The 22495-nt window shown below is 31.6% G+C and overlaps 5 protein-coding genes and 1 pseudogene across 6 annotated transcripts; 1 reads left to right on the top strand and 5 right to left on the bottom strand.

Annotated features, from left to right (window-relative positions):
• The first annotated feature begins 520 nt into the window (after positions 1-520).
• LOC145576915 (ribonuclease 3-like protein 2) lies at positions 521-2603 on the top strand (annotated as a pseudogene). Its single transcript, XR_014098576.1, has 4 exons — positions 521-888; positions 1672-1824; positions 1915-2274; positions 2426-2603. The product of XR_014098576.1 is annotated as a ribonuclease 3-like protein 2 (transcript).
• A 622-nt stretch (positions 2604-3225) lies between these two features.
• On the bottom strand, positions 3226-5751 carry LOC145575741 (uncharacterized). The gene has a single exon (XM_081633553.1). It carries the CDS (start codon positions 5749-5751, stop codon positions 3226-3228), a length of 2526 nt encoding a protein of 841 aa, XP_081489679.1.
• A 3143-nt stretch (positions 5752-8894) lies between these two features.
• On the bottom strand, positions 8895-9540 carry LOC145576914 (stigma-specific STIG1-like protein 3). Its single transcript, XM_081634613.1, has one exon. The coding sequence runs from the start codon at positions 9538-9540 to the stop codon at positions 9019-9021; it is 522 nt and encodes a 173-aa protein (XP_081490739.1). The 3' UTR covers positions 8895-9018.
• A 4320-nt stretch (positions 9541-13860) lies between these two features.
• Positions 13861-14495, bottom strand: LOC145576913 (uncharacterized). The gene has a single exon (XM_081634612.1). It carries the CDS (start codon positions 14492-14494, stop codon positions 13997-13999), a length of 498 nt encoding a protein of 165 aa, XP_081490738.1. The 5' UTR covers position 14495; the 3' UTR covers positions 13861-13996.
• A 2917-nt stretch (positions 14496-17412) lies between these two features.
• LOC145576912 (uncharacterized) lies at positions 17413-17946 on the bottom strand. The gene has a single exon (XM_081634611.1). The coding sequence runs from the start codon at positions 17874-17876 to the stop codon at positions 17421-17423; it is 456 nt and encodes a 151-aa protein (XP_081490737.1). The 5' UTR covers positions 17877-17946; the 3' UTR covers positions 17413-17420.
• Positions 17947-21161: 3215 nt separating this feature from the next.
• Positions 21162-21714, bottom strand: LOC145576911 (stigma-specific STIG1-like protein 3). Its single transcript, XM_081634609.1, has one exon. The coding sequence runs from the start codon at positions 21674-21676 to the stop codon at positions 21200-21202; it is 477 nt and encodes a 158-aa protein (XP_081490735.1). The 5' UTR covers positions 21677-21714; the 3' UTR covers positions 21162-21199.
• Between the last annotated feature and the right edge of the window lie 781 nt (positions 21715-22495).

The following is a 22495-nucleotide window of genomic DNA, read 5'->3' as shown; positions in this document are numbered from 1 at the left end:
TCTTTTTTTTTTTTTTGACAAAAATAGACTAATCTTTTTGAAAAGCGTATATTTCTTTTAAATTTACTATAATGAACAAGCATCTGGAAATGTACAATACCAATGTAAGTTTTGATCAAAATATTAAGATGATACGTTGCAAGGTAGAGGTGTCAAATACTGACTCAATTGATCCAATTTGAAACCGACCCAAAAAAAACACGATTCAGATTTAGACTTTTTTTTTTTCACAATGGTAAGAAAAAAGTAAATATTAGGAAACGGGAAACCCTCTCACAAGGGGAATTCCTAATACGTCGTTTCATAATTCAGATTTGGACTTGAATGAACACAATTACTCCGTATTTTGCATGAATCAAATTTAAAATAGACCCGACCCAATCTAGCCTCACTGAACCCGACCAAGTACTTGAAAAAACTCCAATGTGGTCCAACCTTTAGCTTTCAAACTAAACTTATCTTGTCCTCCACGCGCGGACACCGCGAGAGTATTTAGGTTTCTAATACAACAACCCAATGTCAATCCCCACCCCAATGTCCATCTCCGGCGAGGAGGACCCACCAAAAGACATAGAACGCTGCGTTTCATCCGTCGAAGGAATACTAAACTACAAGTTCAGGAACAAGAAACTTCTAGAAGAAGCGCTGACTCACTCGTCGAGTACTACTACTAAGTCAGTGTGATACCAAAGACTGGAGTTCTTAGGCGACGCCGTTTTAGGGCTTGCAGTCGCAAATTCAGTGTTTTTGGATTATCCAAATGTTGACGAAGGAATTCTTCATCTCCTCTGTTGTGCGAATACTAATACTGAGAAACTTGCTCGTGTTGCTGTTCGTATTGGCCTTTATCGTTACGTCCGTCGTAATTCTCTTCTTCTTGATGCCAAGGTACTCATTTATTAAGGGTTTTGTATTGATTACGGAGTAATTGATTATTTTTTGTCTATTACTTAATTAATGGTCTGTTATTTGTTGGAATTTTTTCCGTGGTGTAGAGAGATGCGAAAAATAATGTAGGCGAGATTTGATATCAAAGTCTTTGATGTCACTTCAAGTCTAACACCAACTAAACTACTTCCTCACTTCACAATATAGTTGCATCAATGTGATATTTGTCATTATATTTCTTACACTAATACAAAGTACTTCAATATCTTTACATACAAGTACATTTCATTTAATTAAAATCATAAAAAAATACAATAATAATACTACATTTATATCAAAATACTAAGTACATTTCATTTAATAATACAAAGTACTTCAATATCTTTACATACAAGTACATTTCATTTCTAAGTACTAAACTCTGGCATTACTCACATTCTTGTGAGTTGTGACTGGCCCATGTTACTACTTAATAAAACCTACGAGTACCAGATAAATAGTGTTGAACTTGAACATACGTAAGTACATGACTAACTATGACTATACTGTGGATTGGAGACAACCAAAAGAGTGTTGAATGCGCCAATCTTTCTAAAAAATTGGCAACGATGCATAGGAAATTATATTCTGTAAACGCCGAAATGGTTCTTTTTCATATGGCAATAAGAAAAATAAACACTTAGGAAATAAAACATACTTCGTAAGTTCGTATGAAATGTTCTCATATAATTTACAGCATATGAATACGTCTGATTCTATTATTTCTGCATTGCTTGTCTAAAGGTTCGAGAATTTGCACTTGTTGTGGAAGCAGAAGATGAAACTGCACTTAATAAAGGTGCAGTAAAAGCCCCAAAGGTTCTTGCTGACATAGTGGAATCTGTAATAGCAGCTGTTTATCTTGACTGTGATTTTGATCTGAAATTTCTCTGGCAGGTTAGTACACCGGTTTCTGGTTCTTTCATTGTACTTGCATCAATTAATGACAGCAATGCTGTCACATTTGAAAATGGCGGTATATTGTAGGTTGTTAGGGGTCTTCTAGAGCCAATTGTTAGACTCGAGACATTATCAGTGCAGCCAGTGGCAATGCTCTATGAGTTATGCCAGAATGAAGGAAAAAAAAGTTGATATTAGGCACTGGAGGAAGGGTGAAAAAGATATTTGTAGCATTTACGTGGATGCAAAGCTCGTTGCAACCAGAACTTCTGACCAGGAAAATATTGCTAAGCTTAAGGCAGCTAAAGTGGCACTAGAGAAGCTCAACAAATCTGTTAATGATATGGATGTTGATTATGAAGTTAACGAGACATATGAGATTGAATCTGCTAAGCAGAAGTTAAATGATCTTTGTGGCAAAAAGAAATGGTCTAAGGCAACATACAGGTACTCTTTTTTTATTTGTAAATAGCAATGAGACGAATGAAATGTATAACTTTGTTGGAGCTGCATGAGCTTGTTTGTATTTTTAGTGATTTACAGGTTTTCTGAAATTACATTAAGCAAATCTAATAATTTCATGCACATCAACTTGCAGGATTGAAAAAGAAGTGAAGGTGGGTCACGAGAAGAAATATATATGTTCTGTACTGATTGTAACATCAGATGATGAGAAACTTTCTGTGTTGGGAGATGAGAAGTCAAGAATCAAGGAAGCTGAGAAATCTGCTGCCTCCATGATGATATATAGTCTTATGGAATCGAGCAATATCTGATGAGAGGGATCTCATTGTCGTGTTGTTCAGTTGTTCTAATGCCTGTATGTGTAAGGCCGTTTGTTTGCTGCATTTAAGTGGAGGAAATGAAGATAAGTTCCTGCTTTCATGTATTAAAACCCCTTCTGGAGTGCAGGCATGAAACACAGGTACCGCCACATTTCCTTCTCCTAACTGTGGCAGAGTAAATGGCCTCAATCTCTTACAAACCGTTGTTTAAATCATAGGATTGGAACCATGGATTTGGCATCTCTAAGCCTCTTATAAATAAGAATCTCATTAAGACTTGTTTCTGACAAAATAAGTCATTCCTTGAATTATGTCATGTTGGTTTCGTTCAAAGTGATTTTTGTGCTCGTTTTCCCCTCATTTCTTTCTACTTGGCTATCCCTGCAAGAGTAAAAGTCCTACAACACTATGGTACTTGAATTTTTCTATTACGCTGTATAGGATCGGGCAGGCCCGTTTCTGAGATTTCGGAGGCCTAGGGGCGGATAAAAAATTGGGGCCCTAGTTAGCTAACTATTGAATTTAATAAGAGAAAAATTGGGTATGCAAAAAAATAAAATAAAATACGCGATATTTTATTTGAAGTTAAGAAATTTTATTGGTACAGTAATGCTTATACAAAATGTTTCCTTCTAGCATTTCTAGATGCAAAGTCATTAATAATAGTTTCTACATCAATATGCTCTAACATAGTTCTCTCGATACATAAAGTAGCTAAACCATTCAACCTTTCTTGAGACATTGATGATCTCAAGTAGGTTTTCAATAATTTCAACTTTGAAAAACTTCTTTCGGCAGATGCCACCGTTACCGGCATAGTCAATAGTATCCGATAAGCTATTGATGCATTTGGAAAGCAATCGGCATCTTTGACAAACTCTAGAATCTCATGTGCCGACATCAACATATTTGGTAAAGTCATTTGCAATACTTTTAATTCTGAAAATAGATCATCTGCATCAACATCAGAAAAATTATTATGAGAAAATGTAGTCTTAAAATTGATGCAAGATTTTCTTAATTCATCATTGTCTAATGACTTTAATTTGTTTGAATCAAACAAAAATCCAAATATATTTTCAAACACCTCTAATTGTTCAAATCTATTTTTCAAAGAGTTTATTGCCATATCAACAACCACCAAAAAATAATTAACTCTAAAAGATTCCTCGGGTGATTGTATTTCTTCATCATTACCATTATTCTCATCAAATTGCCTTTTTCTAAATACTTGACGCTTTGTTGGAAGTGTAGGCTCTATATCCATATCAAATGCAAGGCTTTTAGCAATATTTATACTGGATTCAAAGCCATTATTTCTATACTCCTCAAAATACAAAATAATACCTTTCACTTCCTTCATTGCAGCTCCAATACACATAGACTTAGTTTGCAATTTCTTACTCACATTGTTAATTGCGAATAAAATGTCATACCAAATCACAATGCCAAGTAAAAATTCATAACTTGCAACACAATTAGCTAAACTTTCACATTCACTCTTAGTCTTAGCATCATTACCACTAGATTCATACAATTTTTGCAAAGCTAACTTTATTTGAGGCGCTTGAAATCTAATAGCTTTAACACTTTTAATTCGACTTTCCCATCGAGTATTACACAAAGATTTAACAGTTAGACCCGGAACGTTATCAACTAAAACCTTCCATTTTTTTGTAGAACTTGCAAATAATGTGTATATGCGTTGCACAATTCCAAAAAAAGAAATAGCTTTAACACAAGAATGTGCCATATCCGAAAGAGTTAAATTAAGACTATGACAAGCACATGGCATATATAAAGCCCTTGGATTTATTCCAAGTAATCTATTTTGAACCCCTTGATGTTTTCCTTTCATATTAGAACCATTGTCATAACCTTGACCTCTAACATCATCAATATCTAAATCAAGAGACTTGCATACATTTAACAATTCATTAAAGAGTCCCAACCCTGATGTATCATCTACTATTAAGAATTCTAAAAAAAATTCTTCTACTTTTATCTTATCACAAGACACATTAACACATCGTACTATCAAAGTCATTTGCTCTTGATGGCTTACATCCGGGGTACAATCAAGTATCACAGAAAAATATTTAGCCTCTTTGATGATCTTTATCATAGAAATTCTAACACTATGGGCTAAAAGAGAAATCAATTCATTTTGAATTTGAGGACCAAGGTAGTGATAGTGAATTTCATGACTTTTTATACGTCTAACATGATCTTGCATTATCAAATCAAATTCAGCTATCATTTCAATCAAGCCTAAAAAATTACCATTACTATCCTCATACAATATTCCATTAGACCCACGAAAAGCTAAATTATGTTTAGCAAGACATTTAACAACAGATATTATTCTTATCAAAACTTGTCTCCAACGTTCCTTTTCTTTAAGAATCCCATCTTGCAACTCTTTATCAATGCCTTTGTTCTTATTCAATCTCAATCTTGTTTCATTCCAAGTACTCATATTAGTCAAATGTTCAACACTATTCTCATGTAGTTTGAGTTTCTCACTCAAATGTTTCCAATCATTCACTCCATCATTTGCTAAAAGAGTTTTGTTATTTTGAGAAGTGAACAACTTACAACAAAAACAATACACTTTATCAACATGTTTTGAATAAACCAACCATTTTCTATCCGAAGTTTCCCCATTACTCAACTTTCTTATAAAATAAGAATATGAAAAATGCCTAGAAAAGCTATCGGTAGGAAATGTGAGATTTAATTCTCTTATAGGGCCTTTTTCAATCAAAATATCTCTAGTTTTAGCATCAAGTAAACCCCAATTCCTAGGATCATAGATATCAAAAGGAGGGATAAAATGTTCATTAATACCCACATCAACATTAGGCACATCATTAGGGACATCAACATTTGGCACATCATTAGGAACATCAACATTTGGCAAATCATTAGGAACATCGACAATTGGCACATCATTAGGAACATCAACAATTGGCACGTCATTAGGAACTTCAACATTATTCAAATTATTCGAAGGTTCTTCAACTCGACTACTATAAAAAAATTTATCTAATGATCCTCTTTGAGATTCAATCAAATGTTGAGCTCGTTTTCTTTTTTCCCTTTTATCATGACCGGATGCATATTTTCTCGGAAACATTATTAAAATAAATAACACAATAAAAGTTAAAGAATGATATCACCGAATCTCGCAAGATGCTAGTAGTATAGCCGAAAAGTCCAAAAGACCAAAAGTCGTCAAATAACAATGAGCAACACCTACAATAACAAAAAAATCCATAATTAAAATCTATCAATCAACAATTTGACAAAATTTGATACTGATAAGTGATAATTCATAAATCATAAATTTATAGTTAAAAATTTATCAATTGACAATTTGATAATTCATAATCAATAATCAAATATCATATTCATGATTCAAGAAAACTGATACATTGAGAATTAACTGGAAAAATTAATTCGTATAGCATCTTATTTAATATTTCAGAAATACTAATGTAAAATTGAATAATTCATAAATTAAAATAAATTAATTGCTGGAAAAAAGTTAAATTTAAGAACTTACCAATACTCGTATGATTTCTGATTTCATCTTCGATCATCGACGCCAAACTCCATAATTATGGTGAAAATATAATAAATACAAATAGAAAAAAGTGATTAAGAAAATTGATATGTGCAGAACAATTGAAAGAGTATAATTTATAGGAAAAATCTTAGATTTTAATCCCGTTGAAAATTGATTGCAAAGATGAACGTTTATGGGGGAAATCATCTGTTTAGAATTAATTTGGGAAGGAAGATGAAAAATCAGAAAAATATAGGTAATGATACAAATAATTGATTTCATGAATGAAAATTGAAGATTATACGGTTGTATTTGGTTAGATTATAGGAATTAATTTGGCAAATTCAACTTCCCAAAGATGAAGGGGCTATTTTCTAGGAGGAATTAATTTGAGGGGATTAATAAGGGAATAATTTGCTTGATTAACTGACTCTTACTTCGTTATTCTCAGTATATAATTTTTTTTCTTTTTTTTTTTTTTTTTTTTTTAAATAATACGAATATGGATTTAAAATTTTGGGGCCCTGGGCGGGTGCCCCGGCTGCCCCGGCCCAGATACGGCCCTGGGATCGGGTTTGATGTTTGGATACAAAATTGGTTTCATCACAAGATACCGGTGTATGGTGTAGTGATACTGAGTAGAGCAGGTTTATTATGTTGGTTATTACAATGCATCAACTCTGTTCTTGGTGATGGAGTTAGACATAGGGGTAGGGCACAAGGGAAGAATTATTACAGTATATGTATGATAGCCACTTAGCCAGAGTACGTTGGTAGCAAATGTTTTTTCATTGAATATTAACAATATACATAGATTAAAATTGATACTATCAATGTCATGACTATCAAATCGTGTTTACAGCCGGGTTATCAACTGTCTAATTAATTCGTATCATATATTCAAATTAATTAATTGTTTATAAGATATCAGTATATCCATGTAGATTGAATGTGTTTTTTTTTCCCAAGCCATATTGGTTTTTGTTCAACTATGGTTTTTTTTTTTTTTTTTTTTTTTTTTTTTTTTTTTTTTTTTTGAAAAAAAATCGAATTAGTTTTTGACATCTCTAGCTAATCATGGGTATTACAAAGTAATTCCTATAACTACCTAGTATTTGGAAGTCAATATTTCTAATAAATTCCAACTTAATTTGCTAACACTAAATTAGCTTGCGTAGCCTCATTTTGACTGTCTTGATAGCTAGCTAACTGCTAATAGACGACGAATTCATGTGAAAAATCCCATTATTTGTGCAAACTATTATTGTTGGGTCAAGTGTTACACGTGGTTCAAAGCGAACTTAATGGAGCTAGGTTCTTTTTAGTTTTCACGTAAACATATTATTTATACTTGTATTAAATTACGTGACATTCAAGGTTTTGCTTTCTTATTTGTGGGTTTCTTTTTTGGCTTTTTCTTCTACAATTTACAAGCTTACCGTAAATCTGCAAGGCTGTATTACATTATACATACATACTACGTACCATGCATATATATTACTCCGTATTATTTTTTTTTCTAAGAAACTTTGGTGTTACAACATTGACTGTGATTCTGATCTGATTAATTTATTAATTATTCATAAGATTATGCTTAATTAAGCAACTATAATGTGGAATGTGCTTAATTTTTGGTGCTAATTGTGCATTATTACTTGGTTTACACTTTTGTATTGATAGCTCATATCTTGCATAGTGAAGGAAATTTGTGCCTTTTGCATAAACACACTATCCAGGAGATCTAATTGTTGCATACAAGTCACGTTTGTTATTAACATTTTTTTTTTCTAAACGATATTCATTTTGCTCGTTAATTATCATTAGAAAAAATAATTGAGGAACAAAGTTGAAGCCAATAAAAACAAAACAATTGAAATTAAAAGTGTCATTATTTATACTTGGTATACAAGTTGTTGAATGCTTTACTTCATGTTATTATTTAATTCTAGAATAATCGCTTTTAAGGAGTCTAATCTATCATCTATGTTTCCCTAATATTTCCACTATTATTTTATTATTATTGTAACATTAAGGTGCGCTTAATTGGTATTTTAGGTGCTCATGTGATTAGAAAGATAATAAAAAGTGAGACCAATGTATAGAGAATAGGTAAAGTTATTTTTCCATGCAAATATTGTTGCAGACATTTGAGAAGGTGGTCAAAGTAGAAATTGTTTGCCATAAGTTTTTTATTTTAATGTTATGCAAGCAATTGGTTATAGCTATGCAATAAACTACATGCGCAGAAAATTTGTAAATAAGAACACCTTTTTGTTACTGTGACACAAAAAGTAATGAAAAAAACAACGTATCATTTGAACACACAATGCTATTTGTATTACGTTTACTTTTATTAGAATGATCAAAGAACGACCTAGGTTAACTTTTAACCAAAAAATTAGAATATAAAATCACCTAGTCAGTTACCTCGATACACAATTTATTTAAGTATCCTCATCAAATCAATATCATGCGATTCCTGAAGAAAAATGGACATTTCCAATCCCTATAACACAACACAACATTAGTATTTATAACAACAAAATATTGCCAAAGCTATAGGTCTTCTTACAACATTGAGAAAATTTAAATGGTATATGTATGTATAGTACATTATTGGTTTTGATAGCACAGAAGATCATCATATCAAGACATAAATTTATTATATGTATGAATAATCAAACAAACTGTGAGTATGTATAATTATAAACTTTTTTTTGTAAGAAAACATAAAAACAGAAAATAATCCACCACAAATTTGTGGCTCTTTATTACTTGATAAATAAATATGACAAACCTCAAATAAATAATGACTCAAAATGGGATATAAATCAATCAAGCATAGTCACACATCCCATAAACACAATATTGTCCTTCCTTGCACTTGTAGTTGCATCTCCCACAATGCCTCTTGTCATAGGTTTTGTCTACACACTTTCCGTCGCAACAATCGTGCGTGAACTTGCACTTGTTATGGCAAGATCCACAATGCTTCTTATCAATGGTGAGATCGAAACACTTGTTTCCACAACAAGTGAAGTCCTTACCATACCTTATGTCACAAACCTCGTAATCCTTGTGGCAATGATCCGCGGGCTTTAAGATTCTTCCATGGAGTTGAAAATCATCAATGTTACCTTCACCTAGGAACCGGCTCACCCTCTTAGAGGGGAGTAACAAGTGATCATCCTCGGCTTGTTCTTCAACATGGTCATCAACATATCCCGCATCGCGAGCAAAGGTTTGCTCGCGTTGTTGGTTGCTAAAATTGATGGAGCTTATTGCTATGACCATTGCCAAGGTGATTGCTACCAAGGCTATTGCCTTGATAGTCCTTCGAATCATCGTTGTTGACATTTTGAAACAAAATGTCAACAAAAGGGGTTATGCTAAGGGTTGTGAGTTTTATGTTATTTGTGTTATGATAGCTTATGAACTTTTAAAGAATTAGAGGGGAGGTAAGAATGGTTTGAGGAGAAGAAGGGGTTTATAGAGGGAATAAAGGAAAGAGTTGACGCGAAAATTGTGGTTAAAAAAATTGAGTTAACGTTGTAGGGTGATTTTGTGGGGAAGGATGCATGAAGTGTGGTATAATCCAATGAGGAGGTTTTTATTCTAAATTAAGGAGGTGACTACTTTTCAAAGATATTCTTTGTAAGTTCAGGAGTTGATTAATTAAATAAATAAGAGGGGAGTCAATTTATTTACTAGTATATAGTAAAATAATTGGGTCAAATATAGGGTGCTTCCAAGTGTAATGGATCCTAGTCGATCACTAGAACATAGATCTTAATTTCTCATTAACTCCATATAAGTTTTATAATTAGACATTGAATTGAATAATGCAAATAATAGGTTTGATTTTCACACCGTTTCTCAACATGGTTTACTTGTGCCCCTATGCCCTATCTAATGGTTAATTTAGTTGGCAAATAGGTCAATTGAATGATAGCTAATTTTTTGTTGTATTTCCGTGATAAGTTATTTGATTCGGATTTGGCTAATTTATTAGGTCAAATTGTGGTTCATCATTTGATCGATCATCATTTCGCTTTATTATAATTTAAATAAACGTGCATGGCTCACTAAGGGCCTGTTCACATTTACTTAATTTCAATTCAGTTCAGTTCAGTTCAGTTTAATTCAGCTCCAATTAGGGGTGCTAATTGAGTTGAGCAGCTCGCGAGCAACTCTTACTCGACTCGATCAACGCTCGGTCAAAACTCGACTCGAGTTAGCTCGACACGAATTCGACTCGACTCGACTCGAGATGTTAACGAGCACAAGTTGAGCAAGCTCTAACTCGACTCGATAAGCTCGTGAGCAACTCGATAATATAATATTAATATAGAATTTGCAAACAACAAGTTACTATCTTTAAACAAATTTGACACTTATTAAGCCTTAATTTATATCATAAAAAAAGAAAGAGTAAATTTTTAATAAAATCTATATATAATAAGGAAAACAATATAAATTGAACAAAAAATAAATAAAGGCAATAATAATAGAAGGACCAAAATTTTAATGAGCAGATTGTGAGCTGCTCGACTCGAAACTTTAACGAGCACGAGTCGAGCAGGTTTTATTTGCTCGAAACTTTAGTGAGCACGAGTTGAGCACATGTAAAAAGTTTTCGAGTTGAGTCGAGCACCCCTCAGCTCGTGATCGACTCGCTCGATAAGCACCCCTAGCTCCAATCAGTTTAGTTCAGTTCAGCTTAGCTCAGTTCAGTTCAGCTTAGCTCAGTTCAGTAAATGTGAACAGACCCTAAGATAGTGCATGGATCATAACCATCTAATTTTTGTTAATTTCTGGTACAATTTAGTATCGTATGCGTTTTGTCGTTCGATTGAGTTCTAATTTTCCACTTTGGTCGGATTGATTTTATCAAGTTTAGCCTTATAACTCTTTTGTCTAGGGAGTAGTAGTATTGAGACTATCTTTTCTTTTCTTTTGTTAATTGACAACAAAAGGTTAGACAAGAGTGGAGTTCCTGTTTTGTCACAATAAGCTAAAAGTTTTTTTAAATACTCAACCATATTGCAATTTTAGCAACGCCCATTCCAAATTAAAAACAATCAATATAATTCAAATTGGAATAACCACATAAAACTTGCATTGGTTCGAGCTAGTCTTTGATAGTAGTTGAATAAGCTACTATATAGCCCTGGCCATACTTCTCCTAGGTAAAAGAAGTTGAATATAGTTTGCATGAAGAAAAATAAGCAAAATATATAGTATAGATTTTATTTATTTATTTTTAAAAAAGTCCTGAAGGATGCAAATAATAAGAAAATAAAAATGTACTCCTTATATATTATACATAAAACAAACATTAATAATAAATTAATAATCATTGATGCATGATAACATAATTATATACAAAGTATTTATAAATTAATATCATTTTGGAAAATGTTTTTAATGCATGAAATGCAATCCAATAAAAAGAAAATACAAAGTGGAGTATTAGATTTTGACCCTTAAGCATATTTAATATATCATGCTTTTACCACAAAAAAGAAAGGTGGGAAGGGTTGCTCATTCATGGAGTACCGACCACCAAAGAATATAATTGGTCAATCCATAAAATGAAGCAAAGGGCAAAAACGTTTTTTTGTGAAGTGAGCAAATCATCAAAGAAATTGGTCATGAAATAAGCTAATCATAATTAGCCTGTAAATTAAACTCAAAACTTTGGAATTACGCATTATAAAATTACTCGGTTCCTTAGTTTATGTTATGCGTATTATGTAACGCAAGTAAATGTTAAACTAATGATGCAAACAGCAATAGAATAGTGCCACGTACAATAGTGTAATTATATTGGAAAAATTCGTACTCCATCGTTTTTTGCATCTTTACACCATTAATTTTTTTTTTTTTTTTTTTTTTTTTTTTTTTTTAAAAAAAAAGAGAAGAAAAAAAAAAAGAGCTTGTCCCAGTTAATCTTAATAATAAACAATTTTTGTTTATCACCTCACAAATTTGTAAATTTATCAACAATGTCATCCAATCACCATCAGCTGTGGAGCCCACATTAATGTAAAAGTTATTACTCATAATTTATTTACAAAAATGACGTGTAATAAACAGTTTTTGTTTATCATTGAGAGAACTTGTATTTTTGTTTCCATAAAGTAAACACAAATAGAGATAGTGTCCGGTAATTTTTATCAATATATGACATACGGATTACTAATATTATCAACTAGTTAATTCCCGAGCTATATGCTCGGGCTTAAAATGAATATGGACTTATAGACGTATAGTACATGGTTATATGTATTGGGATTTATATAATGTTTATTCTTAAGATTTATTTTTTTTAATGTTATATACTCATAGATTTTTTTAAAAAAATTTTAAAAAGAAATTCAGATTTAAAAAAGAAAAAAATTCTAAAATTTAGCAGTTTGGTGGGAAAATTAATCATACAACTAGACTAGGCTCGTACGATGCACGATTTTTAACATTATATTACGATTTTAACAATATATTTTAGCTTATTTGTGTATAATACAAACAATTTAAGCAAAATCTAATAGATTGATAAATTAATAAAGAGTGGAAACCCCAATCATATAATCTGTATAAAATATACGGAGTAGGAAAAAAATATAATGTTTATAAGAAAATGAAATAGTCCGACCTTCCTTTAGTTTCTCCAATGAAAATTACATAATTAGTCAATTTTAATATAAATATGTTAGGAAAATGTATAATTAATTTACCATTTTCAATTTTTAATTTATGTTGAAAAAAAATAATGATGTCATTATTAGTTTTGACGGGAAAATTGTTTATAAGAACTCGACATGTGAAAAGTAATGACATTTGCGGTAATTACTTTAGTTAGATTTATAGATAGATTGGTGGCCAATAATTACTAAACAATTCCTATAAACAATAAACCTAAAGCCAAAGTTCAAGATCATTGTAACCAAGGTTGGGTGGTCAAGTTGAGTGCCCATTTTCTTGTTTGCAGAATTGTAGAGCCTTTGGGTGGGGGGCTAGCTACCAATCTCATCAAATTTTCGTATTTATTTTTTAACAAAAAATTTATTCTTACAAATTCAGAGGGAAATTATTTAGGAATTCGTGAGTTGATGATTAGAGTTATGAGTAGACATATTTTACCTACACCATATTTTTTTTTTTAGTGTTTTTACTTTTAAAGGGTTTTGTGTATGAATTCAAAAAATTTCATGCTATATATCATATTCCGTTTATTAATTAATGAATCTTTTATATTCTTCATTAGAGTCTTCTCAACATCTACACAACGTTGGGTATTACTACATACGAATTGTATAAATTAAATTATTAGGTCATTATCTAGATAACTAGCTACCTAATATCTTAAATGAATCACCCGTTACTTTCTTTGTCCTTTATATATGAAATGATTATTTTCACTTTTTTTAACTTGCCATTTTCTAAATTTTGTCGATTTTATTCTTTCTGCACTAATGAGTATATGGGGCAAAGTCAACGAGACGATCAAAATAAGAAAGTTGGACCAAACTTTAGAGGGACATGTATGTGAATCATCTTAAGCAACAAAATAATAAACTTTTAAAACATTGTGCTATATTTTATGAAAATAGACAGTTGAGGATTTTCAATAACAAATTTTAGCTCATTCTTAAATCTCAAATCTGGCTAATTGCCAAAAGAATTTCATATATATAGAAGTAAAAAAATTTCATCACAATTTATGTACTAGCTCAACGGATGATCAAAATATCCGTCTTACAAAATAATTAAATACGTATGAGTAATGAACTAATATGTATAATATGATTAATTAAGCATAATCACACATCCCATAAACACATAATTGTCCTGCCATACACTTGTTGTTACACCTCCCACAATGTCTTTTATCATAGGTTTTGTCTACGCACTTTCCGTCGCAGCATTCATGAGTAAACTTGCACTTGTTATGGCAAGCTCCACAATTTTTCTGATCAATGGTGAGATCAAAACACTTGTTTCCACAACATGTGAAGTTCTTACCATACATAACGTCGCAAACCTCGTAGTCTTTGTGACAATGATCCGCGGGCTTTAAGCTTCTTCCATGACGGTTGTAGTCACTTTCGACTAGGAACCGGCTAACCCTCTTAGAAGGGAGAAACTCCGCGTTGTTATTGTTGTTGTTGTTGCCTTGTTCTTCATCGACGTGGTGCTCTTGTTGCGAATTGTTGTTACTAAATGAACTTAGAACAATAAGGGCCATAGTTATTGTGATCGCTACCACAAAAAATGCCTTGATTGTCGTCTTCATTGTTGTCGACGACATATTTCTAATTTGATTGATGTTGTGAAGGATCACAAATGATTAGAGAGGGAAAGAGTATGGAGAACAAGGAAAAGATGGTTAGTTTTAGTTTAATTAGTTGTGTTAAGGTGGTTGAAGGTACTTATAAGAAACTTAAGTGTAGAGTAGTTTGACTTAAATTAAATAATTTGGTAGGTTTATTTAAAAAATTAAGGAGTTGCGTTAATTTGGGGTGATGCATGCATGGAGTGTGTTTGAATCATTAGGGTACTTTTATTAACATGGGGTGAGATGACTAGTTGAAAGTTTGTGCGTAACTTGAATTTTAAAGTTACTGAGAAAGCAAGGCTAGGAAAATAATCAAACAAATTTAAATTATTAAACAATTTTTTAAATAGAAAAAACATGATTAAAATGGGGTTCCTAACATAGTAACGTGAAAGGTGCTAAAAATTAGGGGGCAAAATCTCAAAGAGGGAAAGGGTGTATGTGCTTAGTACCAAGGGATTACTAAAGATACAGGATCCATGGAAAAAAGATTTCTAATGATCTCTTGTATACCTGAAGTGCTTGAAGAATGAGGATTCTATGATCTCAGCACGATCATATATACGCATATAGTCTTGTACTTCCTCCGTTTTTAAATAATTGCAACACTTCTCTAAAATGAAAATGTCACAATACTTGCAACACACCTTAAATGAAAAGTTATTTGGGGAAAAGCTATATTATTTCCCTTATTTAAAGCACTTGGCCCACTGTATTACCCTCCTAACAATCATTCACCCTATTTTAAAGTGTATTATATCATGTGAACCCCACATTTCTTAAATACCGTGAAAAAGTGTGTGTTGCAACTATTAAAAAATAGAGGAAGTATAAGATTTAACGCAAGTGAAAAGGTAAAAGTTAAAAATGGGTGTGAATAAGGTCCTATTCACTTCACCTTAAAAAAAATTACTCCCTCCGTTTTTTTATTTGCATCACTTCCCATTTATGGTTGTTTTTTTTTTATTTGCATCACTTCTATATATATAGTAACTTTAAACTATATTTTATTATTTCTCTCTCTTATTTTAAACCCCACTCAAATTAATTTATCATTTCACTCTCATGGTCCCCACAACTCTCTCTCACATACTTTCACTTTCATGTCCCCACATTACTTTTATCATAATAATTTATTCACCCACTCACAATATTATATTACTCTTCTAAAACTCCGTGCAATCTCAAGTGATGCAAATAAAAAAAAACGGAGGGAGTAATATTAAGTAAAAATAATTTCAATTCAGTAAAAATAAGTTCAGTTCAGTAAAATTCAGTTTTTTTAAAGAAGAATTATAATAGAAAATCAGTAAAAATAATTTCAGTTCAGTAAAGTTTTTTTTTTAAGGTTGGTAAGGAGAAGGGCCCTACCGAGTCGGAACTTCTCACAGGTCCTCCCGACCCGGATTAGCGGGCTAGATACTTTGGAAGTGAGGGAGAAGGGTAAGGGAATCCCCACCCCCAAAGTGTCTTTAGTGGGGTTTGATCTCACAACCTCTTGTTTGTGAGATACAAACTTGACCATTAAACCAAGCTACGTTTGGTATGGTATACAATATAGTTGTGGGGTAGTTACAAAAAGATATAACAAACCTAGCACGGCCTAAATTGAGTAAAATTTAGTTTTTATAATTAAATAATTAATCTATAAACGTTATTTCTAATCCATAATTAGTTGCAATAATTTGAAATAAGTTGTAATCAATTTTGGTCAATAAAATCGATTTAATCAATACAATCGATTTAGTCAGTCCATGTGAGTTTGGGTGAATTGAACATGCATGGCATATTATTGTCATGCCCCTGAGCAATCTTTATATATACATCCTCTATTTCATTTCGGTTGATACATTTATAAACACGTTTTTCCATGCATGATTTTAAACCTTAATAAGGTTAATAAAAATTAGAATATGTGGCTACTGGCTACCACATGGTGTGATCATTCCACATATAAGCCTGCAATAATTTAAATAATGGGAGTTGCAACAATGATTAAATGGGGTTACCTTGACGGATTAGGGTTTATTGTAATAGAAAAATGGGATTATTCTTAGAAATAAATAGATTTAACATTTCAATAGTCGAAAAAAAAAGAAAGAGGGTTACTCGAATGATCAAATAGAGTGATCGCTTACTTTTTAAATTAATTGATGTTACTTGCATCTAATGAATTGGGGTTACTCTATGGGCAAATTAAGACTACCGCCATGAATAATGGGGGTTTCTCATATTAACATAAAATAATTATTTTTATAAACAAGTGTGGTCATAATGTCATACTATGTGTGGCTAGTCGCACACAAGACTTACTATATGATATGTATTTATTATGTTTTTTGCTGCACAGAAATGACATGTATGCAACTGTCTCATTCTAGCCATTCATCCCTTGGATAGTTAAATTGACTACTAGTCAACCAGTAGTCTAGTAAATCAAAGAAATTAGAATTAGTATTCATCATATCATTAATCAGCTATATAATCATATATAATTGACTAGCAATCAAGCATACACCCCATATAATTAATATAAGTAACTTATGAATTAACAAGAAAAAATGATTAGTATTAACTAGATGTAATTTTTCATAGGATTTAATGTTATTACTTTAGCTCGGATCATATACTATTGGAACAAGTTCATTCCAGCCAAAATTAAATGTTCTTTTTTTTTAATAAATAAAGACAATAATTAGAGGAAACATTATTAATTAGGAGACCCTTTTTATGAGGAGACCAAATGATCAGAATTTCACGTTACATAATGCTTATACATACTAGCTGATCAAATGACATACGTAGAATTTTCCATCCAAATCAAATCCATAATGTGGTATACAATTTCGTAAGAGCAAGTATTAAATCAAGCATAGTCACACAATCCATAAACACATAATTATCCATCCAAACACTTGTGGTTACATTTGCCACAATGTCTCTTATCATAGGTTTTGTCTACGCACTTTCCATCACAACATTCATTAGTAAACTTGCACTTGTTATGGCAACCTCCACAGTTCTTCTGATCAATGGTGAGATCGAAACACTTGTTTCCACAACATGTGAAGTTCGTCCCATACTTGATGTCACAAACCTCATAGTCCTTGTGGCAATGATCCGCGGGCTTTAAGCTTCTTCCATGGTGGTTGTAGTCACTCTCGGCTAGGAACCGGCTAACCCTCTTAGAAGGAAGTAGTAGAGAAATGTTCTCCTCTTCTTCATTAGGGTTAGGGTTATAATCTTGGTGATCATATTTGATACTGATGGAATTGAAAGCAATGGTGGCCATTACCATGGTGATAGCTATCAAGGCGAATGCCTTCACTGCCTTCATCATCATCCTCGACGACATCTTTTTTTATTTATTGAGAAGAGTCCGAGGTGAGGAAGGCGGAAGCAAGCTGAGGTGAGCTAGCTAAGGGAAAATAGAAATAGTGAGGTATGATGAGTTGTAATTTAAGTTGGCTTAAGATGTAAGATCGAGGAATTGAATGTATTTATAAGGGTGTAAAAAGTAAAGAACGAAGTTGACTTTAAAGTTGGTAAACTATTCTAAAAAAGGAATAGGAAGGTGTGTTTGAAATCTTTGAATACTACTATACTAGAGGCTTTATTGAGAGATAACTAAAAATGGAAGTTTGTGTGTATCTTGAATAGTAGGGAAGTAATAAGTTAAGTTGCATGCATGTTTAAATTACTTTAACAATAAGGTCCCTAATACGATGCATGAGGCTCATTCTACGTCTACAAGTGAACAAGGCTGCTTAGTACCAAGAGATTACAAAAGAGATTCTTGAAGATCAGATTATATCCTCTAATTACTAACTAATTAATAGCACATCAATAAGTCATGCACCTTTTTCCCTATATAAGGGTCAGAAAAGATAACTAAATAATTCACCTAGCTCCTAACATTAATGCGTAAAGTATCATGTATAGGGTGCATGTTTTTAAGAATAATTCAAAATTCCTATTCCAAAATCCATTAGATGTTGATCATTGGCAGAAGAAAACTACTCATTTGTCAAATCTGCCTCGCTCTAACCCGGCCCTGGCCCCTTGTGTATGTAATTGATGTTACAATCAATCTTTTAGTAAGGTGAAATGTTGGCAAATCGGAATTAAAAGACCATATACTACGTAACGTACAAAATTACTGGCCCTTAAATTTTCCAACTAAAAAAAGAGGAAAAATTTTTTTAAAAAAAAACCCAAAACAAACAAAATTAAAAAATTAAAATAAAAAAAAATAAAAAATAAAAATAAAAAATAAAAATAAACAACAAAAAAGTGAACCTTTTTAGTTAAAGGAAAATAAGAAATAGATAATTTTCTACCAAGTAAATAATTTAGCTAGTTTTGGAATTAAAATTTATAATTAGCCATTTTGGGAAATAATTTGTTAAATTAGCCATTTTGGGAAATAATTTTGTTAAATTAGCCATTTTGGTAAATGATCCTAGTATTTTAACACATGTAATTAGCTTCTTAATTTTACCCAACGTTTTAAAAAAATCCATATATATACTTTAACTTGATTAGTGTTTTCATTTCTTCCATTGGAAGCTAACATTATTCATAGGTCAATAACTTGATTTCCTTGTCCTTATGAATGAAATCAATGCATACATTATTCTTCAATCTATTACCAAATAAAGGGTTGACTTTTGAGTTCTTAATCAAATAATAAAGTGGTGTATGTTCAACTTCTTGTTACAGGAAACATCAGCTTAAAGTCAACTCCATGCATCTTCCATGTACTCGTATTGTTAAAATGGCTAGCTCAATAAAGTAAAGCAGAAACCTAATATGCAAGCTATTGCAAGCTAAGCCTCAAGAATGAAACAAGTGTGAAATGAGAAGCATTATTATTTCTGTTGTCAATATAACATTAATATAATTATCTCCTGTTAACAACTCAAAGGGTGCAAGGAAAACAACATTAATTAAGCAACAAGACTAATGGGCGACTAACCGTGTGACTAATTAGATCGATCTTATTTTCTTTGTTTTTTGTATATATAGTAGTAAACTTTTAGTGTTAACACAAATATGTAATCTTTCACTTCCTTTAAGTCACAAAACTTGTTTGAAAAAACCAAAAATATAATGCATGTATGCGAATAATTTCAAAATTGCAAATATAGATGCTTTGAACACAATAATGATGTATGTGACCTATGTATAGGTTTAACCTACTATATATATATACCTAGCTACATTATTCAATCTTACATAATACTCTCGATCTTCAACAATAGGTTTACTCTTCAGCAACAAGGTTTACTTAGTAAAAGTTATTTTAAACAATAGAATTAAGTTTAATTAATTAGTCAAATTTAGTATCAGCTTCACATAACAAAATATAATACTGAGTAATAAATTAATCAAAAATCAGTAACTACAGATTCGTTTGGCATTGCTGTGGTTTTCTGTTTTTTGGTTTTTTGTTTTTTAAAAGTATATGATATATGTCCCATAATGAATCAAAAATTATATAAACTTATTAAAATCATGATAATTTTGAAAACTGACAACAGAAAAGTGAAAACACCTTTTTCTTGTTTCCTGTTTTTGGTTTTTGGTTTTCAAAAAAACAGGAAACTGAAAACCAAAAATGATGCCAAACAAGCCCTACATAATGAGTAAATATAATCTCTAACCCATAAGTAAGCTGCAATTAATAAAAACCATGCATTATCAGTTATCAAATTTGTACAATAAATTTATTTTGGTGAAGAGAACAATATAATAATATTCCTTTCTTTCTTTCATTATTCTTTCTTCATAAGAATTAAAGGTAGTAGAGAGATTGTGTATTTACTAAATATACACATAAATACATAATAATTATTGACAGCAGGCTTGAACAATATATTCTTTCGTCATGAGAATTAAGGGTAAGGTAGTAGAGAGATTGACTTACGGAATATAGTCAGTAAGTTTTTTTTGGTTGTCACATTTAACGCAAATTAATGCCTATAGAGGTGGTCTGACATGTGACAAATTTCTTTAATATAAATTGCATGGTATTTATCATTTGAAATTACGAAGTATATACTTTTTATGGGCTTATTTTATCTTAACTTAGAAAGAGTGTAAACAAACTCTATGAAAATCGGACACCCAATTTTGAGTATACACGTATTAAATTTCCATACAAAAAATATATTAAAGCTATAAGGTGGACTCTCCCATACTTATGTTTGTAACATAAGCTTTTTTCAAAAAGATTTAACAAAGTTACTCAGGTAATCAGCAATATTTTGTATACTTATGTTCATCGTTTAATAGTTTGATTTTTCCTATGAAAGTTCATATTTTGATTGTCATAAGATTAAAAGGTGCTTTTACTCAGCAATGTATCGTATACTTATATTATGTTTTTCTTTAAATAGTTTGATTATTTCTCCTATATATAAAAGCTCATTAATCATCATGAGTAAGTTTAGCTAGAGATTGAATTGGAAGATTATACTAAATAAAAGATTGATCCAATCATACATTAGGAACAAATTTTGATCAAAATTTTATATACAATATATATTTTGTTGTAATAAAGGGGTTACAAGATATAAGTATAATTGTAGCATCAAAAATTATATACGGAAAAAATTTCCATCATAACCAAAAAAATATGTTGTACAATTGCATAATAGCAAGTAGTAAATTAAATCAAGCATAGTCACACAACCCATAAACGCATAATTGTCCAGGCAAACACTTGTTGTTACACCTCCCACAATGTCTTTTGTCATAGGTTTTGTCTACGCACTTTCCATCACAACATTCATTAGTAAACTTGCACTTGTTATGGCAACCTCCACAATTCTTCTGATCAATGGTTAGATCAAAACACTTGTTTCCACAACACGTGAAGTTCTTCCCGTACATGGCGTCGCACACCTCGTAGTCCTTGTGACAATGATCCGCCGGCTTTAAGCTTCTTCCATGACGGTTGTAATCACTCTCGGCTAAGAACCGGCTCACCCTCCTAGAAGGGAACGCGATGTTGTCCTTTTCTACTCCATTAGGGTGATCTTGTTGTTCATATTTGATACTAATGGAATTGAAGGCGATTGTGGCTATTAGCATGGTGGTAGCTATCAAGGCGAATGCCTTCACTACCGTCTTCATCATCCTCGACGACATTTGATATTATCTTCTTGTAAGTTATTGAGAAGGATTGGAGGAGAGGAAGGCGGAATAGAGGTGAGTAAAAGGAAGGTAGATGTTTTAATGTTAGGTTGGTTTAAGATGTAAGAGTAAATAATGAAGGTATTTATAAGGGAATATATAGGAAAGTAGGTAGTTGACTCTAAAATTGTATTTAAACTTGTAAAAAAGGATAAAGGACGGTTATGGGGTTACTTTATTTGGAGACAATAATAATGCATGAAGTGTGTTTGAATATACTACGTATAATACTAGGGGTTTCTTTTGAGAGATGACTAAAAGTAAAATGGAAGTTTGTGTGTATCTTGAATTGTAGGGAAGTAAGTTGCATGCATGTTGAATTAATTACTTGAATAACAAGGTCCCTAATACGAAACATGAGGCTCAGCTCAATATACTAGTATGCTCAACGTTTACAAGTGAAATAACTTGTTAGTACCAAGAGATTACAAAAGAGATTCTTGAAGAAGTAGCTAGATTCTTGAAGATCATATATATTCCCTTAGAACATCAATAATAAAAATAATTCATATATTCCCTCCGTTTTATAATATTAGTTTCATTTAGAATCTTTTAACTCTTAAAAATTAGAGGGAATCTTCTAAATTTCTCTCTTTATATAATAACAATCATAGTCATATAAAATCTAGTTTTATTCGTCTCGATGAGTACTTTTTTAATATCTAATTTTTATAATTTTTTTCCAGTGTGAGATTAAAGATATTTGTTATCAAAGATTTGCATCGATTTACGTAAATGGGACGAACATTATGAAACGGTGTACGTTTATAAGAA

Source organism: Chenopodium album, chromosome 13 (assembly GCF_948465745.1).
Source record: "Chenopodium album chromosome 13, dcCheAlbu1.1, whole genome shotgun sequence".
NCBI lineage: Eukaryota > Viridiplantae > Streptophyta > Magnoliopsida > Caryophyllales > Amaranthaceae > Chenopodium > Chenopodium album.
Note: the sequence above shows the minus strand (reverse complement) of the source record. Positions and strands in the feature narration are given on the sequence as shown.

Coding starts and splice junctions, on each gene's coding strand:
- LOC145575741 (XM_081633553.1), bottom strand. CDS start 5,751: ATGTTTCCGAGAAAATATGCATCCGGTCATGATAAAAGGGAAAAAAGA.
- LOC145576913 (XM_081634612.1), bottom strand. CDS start 14,494: ATGTCGTCGACAACAATGAAGACGACAATCAAGGCATTTTTTGTGGTA.
- LOC145576914 (XM_081634613.1), bottom strand. CDS start 9,540: ATGTCAACAACGATGATTCGAAGGACTATCAAGGCAATAGCCTTGGTA.
- LOC145576912 (XM_081634611.1), bottom strand. CDS start 17,876: ATGTCGTCGAGGATGATGATGAAGGCAGTGAAGGCATTCGCCTTGATA.
- LOC145576911 (XM_081634609.1), bottom strand. CDS start 21,676: ATGTCGTCGAGGATGATGAAGACGGTAGTGAAGGCATTCGCCTTGATA.